This window comes from Fulmarus glacialis, unplaced genomic scaffold, assembly GCF_000690835.1.
Source record: "Fulmarus glacialis isolate BGI_N327 unplaced genomic scaffold, ASM69083v1 scaffold19450, whole genome shotgun sequence".
Taxonomy (NCBI): Eukaryota; Metazoa; Chordata; class Aves; order Procellariiformes; family Procellariidae; genus Fulmarus; species Fulmarus glacialis.
The window spans coordinates 28270-36186 of record NW_009186145.1 but is presented as its reverse complement, the minus strand read 5'-3'; the positions used below and the strand labels follow the sequence as shown (position 1 = coordinate 36186).

General features: G+C 36.3%; 1 protein-coding gene across 1 annotated transcript; it reads left to right on the top strand.

Annotated features, from left to right (window-relative positions):
- Window positions 1-1376: 1376 nt before the first annotated feature.
- On the top strand, window positions 1377-7469 carry HAUS3 (HAUS augmin-like complex, subunit 3). Its single transcript, XM_009586937.1, has 4 exons — window positions 1377-2300; window positions 3421-3857; window positions 5507-5735; window positions 7075-7469. The coding sequence occupies exons 1-4, from the start codon at window positions 1377-1379 to the stop codon at window positions 7306-7308; spliced, it is 1824 nt and encodes a 607-aa protein (XP_009585232.1). The 3' UTR covers window positions 7309-7469.
- The last annotated feature ends 448 nt before the right edge of the window (window positions 7470-7917 follow it).

Sequence of the window (7917 nt, the reverse complement as noted above, 5' to 3'; positions counted from 1 at the left end):
TGGGACCTGGCTGGCGGGCGTTTGGGCTCATCGGGGCTGGGAGAAAGCCACTGATGCCCCCAGTCGTGCGGGCTGAGCTGGCTGTGGCGATCGGGCGTCCCCGTGCTGGGGACGGGGATCGTGTGGAGCTTCCTCAGGGGTCCTAAGATGTTATTTTCGGTGTTTGATGGCGACTTGAGCGGCAGTGTCAGCGTGCCTTAATGACCTGCATACACATACATAAAATTATGTGCGCTCCTTTTTATTTATTTTAACCACAGCACTTTTTTAGCATGGAAGGCAGAGGGCAGTTGGAAGGCTGCCCTGTGACATGAAACTTGCATAACAAATTATAGTTCTTATATAATATGTAACTCTAAGATAAATTAAATACACACAGAATTTCAGAAGGATGGATTTACTTGTTCAGCACTTATGCCCTCCTGGCTGGCTAGCAAAGTGGGGTTTTCTGGTGCAGTGTATGTTCTAGAAACAAAGTATGAAGTAATACCAAACTAGAAAAACCCTGGATATTACCAGAGTATTGCAGACAAGGCCTCCTGACTTTCTTGATAATTTATCCTATCCTTTGCTGTCTGTTGTGCTCACTTTAGAACCCCAAAGCTGATGATTTGTTTACTGGAAAACAGCAAACTCCTTTTTCTTGTAACTTTTAAATTGTGACTATTTTCATAAGAGTATTTACACTGATCTTAACTTAATTGATCAAAAAACTGCATTATTATGTTGAGATATTTTTATGTTAAAGGATTTCTTGTTCCATTTTTGGAGGAAACTTTAAAATGGAGGTTTAGAAGGCAAGATTCTGCTTGCTGCTGAAGTAAAAAAATCTTTATAAGATCTTGAAGTGCAGTATAACATCAGTGTAGTTTTGTTTGTAGAACAAGCTGAAAGGTCCTCTCATTTTGGAAGAGTTAAAGTGATTGTGGGTGGAGTTTTTTATTTAATGTGAGGAAAACTAGATAAGTAAATCACTTTTGCAGGCCAATGAATTGCTCAATATTTACACCTGTTGCTTTTAAATTAATGGTAGTATTCTATTTTAATAGTAAACTTAGGTCAGTTAAGGAAAACTGTAAGTGTTTGCAAACATCAGGGGTTTTACTTGATGAAAAAGTATGTATCCTGATTTGATGAACAAAATATATTAAAACAACCCTGAAATAAAAATTGGTTTCTAGTCTTTGAATAGCCACTCTAATCCAGAATAGCATTCAGTCTTCTGGTGTGACCTGACGCTTCCTTTTTTCTGTGCAGACTCTTTTTATTAAAATACTGAATATTCATTTAAAATGACAAAAAAATTACAACTGGAATAATACTGCAGATTTTTTCATGTATTTGGATGTTTTCTGCTTACAAAAAGTATTTTAATCATGAGCTGTGGAAATGATTTTGTGGAAACTCTTAAGAAAATTGGATATCCAAAAGCCGATGAGCTTAATGGAGAAGATTTTGACTGGCTGTTTGAGTCTTCGGAAGACAAATCATTTCTGGAGTGGTTTTGTGGAAATGTAAATGAGCAGCATGTGGTGTCTGAAAAAGAACTGCAAGATTTTGATAGTCTTCTTGAGTCTGGTAAGCCCATTTTGGAAGGAAATGCACTGGATGAAGTCCTTAAAACCTTGAAGCCCATGGATTCAAAGAACAGTAGCCAAGAGGAGGAGGAAGAAGAGGAGGAACTGAAGAAATTAGAGGATGAGTTTCAAACTCTTCAGAAGTTAAAAAAACTTCAAATTCATCGGCATGATAAGCTTCAAATGATGGTTTCTGCAAACAGCCATATGTTACAAACATTAAAAAGCAAAGAGGCAGAAGTGCATAAAGATTTGAAAGAAGGACTGAAAGTGTTTACTGCAGCAAACAATAAGCTTAATAATGAACTGCAGTCTCTTACAGATGCAGCTAAGAAACTGGCCTCTTTCTTCACTGCTTCAGATTCAGACCAAGCGTCAGGTCCACATCCAGTGTTTTTTTCCCAACTTTCTTTGGACAAGTATTTGTCTCAGGAAGAACAAAGCACTGCAGCACTTACCTCATACATAAAAAACCATTTTTATCAAGGTATGTCTGAATGGGTTGAAAGTTCACATGAAGACAGCTTTCAGCTTGCGGACATAAGCGAACAAGTCACTTGTGATGAGTCTAATGAAGTTTGTGAAGAGAGTCAAGAGATGGCCAGGCTCCAGACAGCGTATATTTGTGCTCAACATCAGCTAATTCAAATGCAAGCTAAAGAGGAGAGCATGAATTCAGCTATAAAATGCGCGGAGAGCATGCTACAGTCCTTAAAGAACAAGGTAAGCTGCAGATGGTGATAGAAGGTAGTGGAGTTTTAAAAGGTAGGCGTGTTCAACTGGATCTAGTAAAAGGAATTGCTGAGTTACTGTTATTTCAACTATTTTTACATAGTGAAATTGCACTTTTATGAAGTTCTAGTCTTGCTCACGAAACTCCTCTTGCGAAATAGCTCCAGTTTCTATAGTTAGAAATTCTTCAGTATGGCAGAGTACCTTTAATTCTACTTTCCAGAATTACTACCTTAAAAAACCTAGAATTTAGTAGTACCTTTCCACTGTAGTTTAACTTTGAAATTTCAAATTACAACTGTCTCTCGGTTGTTTGTACAACAAACAAAAGCTTAACTTTGGTTGAAATTTTGTGGTATTGAGGAAGTAATATGATAAATGTATTCCTGTTTATATTCCATAGCATAAACTTGAAAAGTTTTAGTTCACTGAGTTCTGAAACTCAAGTATTTGTAATATGGTGACATTATGGTGATGTGTTTTAAATACCAAATAAATGAATCAGATAGTTGAAGCCCCAGAAATCTCTCAACAAGCGAGTGAAGGGCAGATATGACTACTGGAATTTAAAAATGTGAAGAAATCATAACAGAAGGGAAAATCGTAGCTTATGCCAGTCATGGACTAACTCGAGGCATCATGTCAGTTTGTGTATTTTCATTTATGGATGACTAGCGTATAGGGCTTGATTGATTAGAGTAATTTGAAAAAGTTTGTTTCCGATAGCAGTGTTGATAGTCGTCCGACTGAATAAAAAAATTATGTTTGCATGTGAGATTTCAGTTAGACGTGCTTGAAATCTGGGTGCTTAGTAAAATACAGCTCTTCTATTTTTTCCACAATAAACTGTTTCCTGGCCCTGCGATAGAATGAAATTACTGTTTATTGAAATACATTTATTTGATATCTACTTTTAAAACCTGTATTTACCTTACATTGTAAAGTTCTGTGAAATTGCTTGTGGAGTTTTCATTAAATTTTGTAGATACAAAAGATGCAGTGATTTTAATGTAACATAAGTACATAAATCTTGTGTGAACTGAAGAAATGTGTTAGGGAAGTGGCTTGGAGGGAACCATGAAGAAACTGACAAGTATTTTGCTTTATGCAGGATATTGGAAAACAAGAAAACCTTGATGCCAAAATATCTAGTTTAAATGATGAAGTTTCAACAATTAAACAAGAAATAACTCAGATAAACAACGAAGAGCTGCTTCCCCTTCTGAAAGAGAATGCGCGACTTTTGAGCACGCCAGTGGTGAAAGGATACTTGGATCGTCAGATTGCTCAGCAGGACGATTATGCTTCAAGACAAGATGAAATATGCAGGCATTTGATAAGACAGAAAGCATCATTTGAACTTATTGAGCTAGCCTATGAAATGGAGTTGAAGAAACATAAGGAGATCTGCTGTCAACTTGAGAATTTGGTAGAATCTCTGAAACAGAGCAGTGATGAGTTGCAACAGAGACTACAAGTAATAACTGAGCAAACTCAACAGGCAAAGCCAAGAAACACTATTAGTTCAAAGGATGGTTTCTCTTGCAGGTAAGCGTTATAGTCACTATTGAACTTTGACTTATTTTGAAATAATATTGGGGAGATAAAGGTTTAGGCAAGCTAAGCCTTTTCTATTGCTAAGTTCTTAGTTGCTTGCTATAGCTAATTAGTATTTTGAATTCTCCGGAACTGAAGCCTTCAAGATATGAGATTTGCCTCTTGCTTATCCTTTGAAATTCTTTTCAGGTTTGCCTGAGGAAAAACTGTTCAATTTGCCAGTCTTGTTGATATTGCTGAAGCATTCCCAAGCGATATCCAGAATATAATGAAAGCCAAACCTGTCTTATATGGTGTCCCGATCTAGGACCTCTTGAAAGTTGTTTTAGAAGTATAGATGTAGAGAGCTGTTAATAACAATGATTTCCCAGATCATATGCTCGGCCTCGTCAGCTTAGCCTGCAAAAACCCCCATGTGGTAGAGGCGAGGAACAACTCCTTGAATATATGAAATTTGCCATCTGGCATCAGTGTCCTGTCACCCACATAGGAGTCTGGTTTTTCACCGTCTAAGTAATTAAGTCTCCTTGTAGCTCAGGTGATACAGCACAAATGTGTGCTGTGTTCCTGTCACTTCAAGACTCTAAACCTTTTGATGAGGTGTGTTGCACAGTTATAGGTGTGTTAATGTCAGACTTTTCCTCCTTCTTTAAAATGGTGCTTTAAGTGTCTTAATAATTAAGTGATAGTCGAGTATGGTCTTGCACAGTGAATAACTGCAAGAATTAGGCAGCATTAATTTTGCTCCCATCGTGCGTTTGCATTGGCAGCTAGTCACGTTTTTGTTCAGGTTTATTATTAAGTCTCCAAATCACTGAATCAGGATGTTTTCTGGCTACTTTTTCACTTTTTTTTTTAAAAAAGGCATGTGTTAGTATTCATGATTGTGAAGGGAAGTTGAAAAAGTTAAGAAACCTCAAGGGTTTGTAAGCAGAAGACACTTGAAAGAAGCTCAGTTACTTTTGAAATATAGCTCCTGCTCTTATTAAAGCCAATCTGATTCTATATTGGGGCTCAGCTCCTGAAGATTTTAATATGCAGAGGTGGTAGTTGCAACCGAGCAAAGTTATCTGTAATTGTATAAGACTCTTCCTGATGCAGTGTAAGGGTACAGATTGGTACAGCAGGTATTGCTATCTTTTGCATGACTCGTAACTAATTGGAGAATTTCTTAGCAGTCTCTTCATAGGTAGAAAATGGGAAATACTCCAGTAAGCTTGAAAATATCATAAAGATTTTTCTTACTTCTCATTGGCCATTGAAGTCTGCTGTTTTTCAGCACTTAAAAAAATTGGATCTTACCTTGCTGTCCTTGAAGTGTCGGGAAATAGTTGGCAAAAGCACATTGTCAACTTCTATTTGCATTCATTGTGTACTTATTAACTGTTATGTTGGTAGTTCATTGCTGTTAATTTAATACTGAAATATTTTGGAGTCCTATTAATCACGTACTAGCTATATATAGATAGAATCATTAAATCAGTGGGAGGTAAGTGGTGTAGTAAGAGTCCTGCGCAGTACTGTCCTTTACTAGTCCTCTGACTTCTCAACATGAACATGAACGTCTTCTCTTGACTAATAATGACAGGAGTGCTTAGGAAACTTAAAAATGCTTGTGTGTCTAACTTCGTTTGTTACAGGCTGTATCAGCTTCTGGAAGGAGAAAATAAAAAACAACAATTGTTTAAAACATATGAAAGCCTGGAGCAGATGGCTCAGAAGTTAAAGCAGGACTGTGCTACAGTACAAGCTCAGCTAGCAGTGTCTTCTCAAGAACAGTCTCTCCTTATGTCCAAGCTAAAAAGTGATGTAGATACCCTTCATGATGCTCTGTATCATGGAGGAAATCAGATACAACTCAGTAGTCAGGTAAGACCTTATCTAGTTATTAAAATTATTACATTAATGTGTGTCATGTTCTTTTACTGAGAAAAATGTAGTATGAAGGCTGTAGACACGCAAACTGGCTCCCACATGTCAGCAACAAATTTATTAGCATAATGGTGATGGGCCCAGTATTTACATTGTCCTTAGCAAATGTTGGATTTTGTAAATGTTGGCAGGTAATAATTTTTTTGTTTCTGAGCAAATTGTTGCATCCAACTTTTAATTCCTTTCAAAGGTGTATACTGTCCTGTATTACTAGTAAGTTTATGGTGTGGGAAATACGTTGTCTGGATATTCAGACATTTATATTCATTTAAATTTCTCTTTATTTCAGATGGGCTTTTTTTTCCCTGTTACCTGTAACACCTGAATAGTACGATTTGGCCCTTAAAAAGCCTCGCCATGGGTGGCTCATTTGGACAAAATAAGAATATCAGAATTTTGAAGGACAGTTGTAGCAGGACAATCCTGCTACAGAGCTACCAGGTGTTGGGTTTAGAGCCTCTTCTAAATGGGAATAGGGGTTGTTAAATGCAAGTTATTACGGTTTTTAAATGATTGTAGATATCTCAAAAGTGGATTGAGGGAAGTCTTCTGTTACATAATACTTCCTTTGGTTAAATAAAAATATATTTAACACTTCCATCTGTCAAGTGAATTTGCAACATATAGAACAGTTTTTATTAAAAAATGAAACTCTGTAATTGGAATGATACATATTTAGGGATTACATGTTATTAAATCAATCAAATACCTTTCTATTGATTCAAGTTGCCTCTTAAAACATAGTGACATCTCTTTCTATTGCTGCTGTTTCTCGAGAAAAGTTACTTCGTTAATAAGGAAATAATGTGCAAGTAGATGACTAGCCTACTTACACTGAGCTATCATAAGAATGACAGTTGGGAAAATTGTAGCTGGAAATGAATGATTTAATTTTAAAATTGAATTGTCTTTTTTCTTGTGGTTTTTTTGTTCCCTTTTAAGATTTGACTAGCTATGAAGACTTGTAATTGATTGAAAATATTATTCAACCATCTATCTAATTGAGGGCCAGATTCTTGTGGTCTTAACTCGTCTGGTTTAGTAAATGAGTAAATGAAATTACATTTTCATAACCTGATGCGAGTACCATTACACGGAGCTCAAAAGTTACATAAATTGAATAGAATCCCTTATCACCTGTGTTTCTGTTTTTTGTGATGACTTTTCACTTACAAATGAAAGTGGCTTCCGAAAGCAAAAAACTTTTATATTTCTAGTTCAGCTAGTGTATTAACAATACAAAAGTAATAATTTCTTGTCTTGTATTTTTTGTTAGGAACTTACTGAGCAGTTTCATCAACTGGAAGTTGATTTAAATAAACTAAATCAACTCCTTATGGATCTGATTGCTGATGTGAAGTCAAAGAGAAACTTTTTAGAGTCCAATAAGCTGCATCAGATGGAAAGAAACTTGTATGTGTATTTTTTCAAAGATGAAGACTACTTGAAAGAGATGGTGGAGAAGCTTGAGCAGCAGTCTGAGGCTAAAGCCAGTGGTCTAGAAGATTAGAATTTCACCACCAGTGAAGTTCTTAATGTTTAAACTTCAATGCACTCTTAAGAAAGGAAAACATGTTAATGTAAACTGTCTACAAGTTTATGGAATGATAAGTATTAGCTTATCAAGGCTAACATTTATCTATCATTGCAACATACGTTTAGCTGCCACAGTTACCAAGTTTGGATTGTGTGCTGCTTTATGGCTTTTGGTGTCTGCCCACTGAGTTCAAATCGGTTTTGTCAAAGTTCTTTGATATGAAGTAATACATTGATTATTTGAACAAATTACATTCAGGCTGCTCTTCTGCTAGCCTGTATGTTGATTTCCACTGAACACAGCATAGCACAAAAAGGAACATTTCGCACCCTTGAGATAAGTTTTCTTGCATGTTAAGAGCTTTTGATATGTGAACTGAAAAATAAATGTGGAGAAGGCATTCCAGATTTTGGAACATGAATGTAATGTGTTGATTCTGAAGAGGAGAGTTCTCCAAGGCAGATGTTCAGTGATTATTTCCCTTACAGCTCTCCTGAGAAGATTCGGTTTTGTTAGAAATGTGTTGGAATATGTACCAGAATCTGTTTCAAGTACCAAAACCATCTGTTTTAAGACCATTCC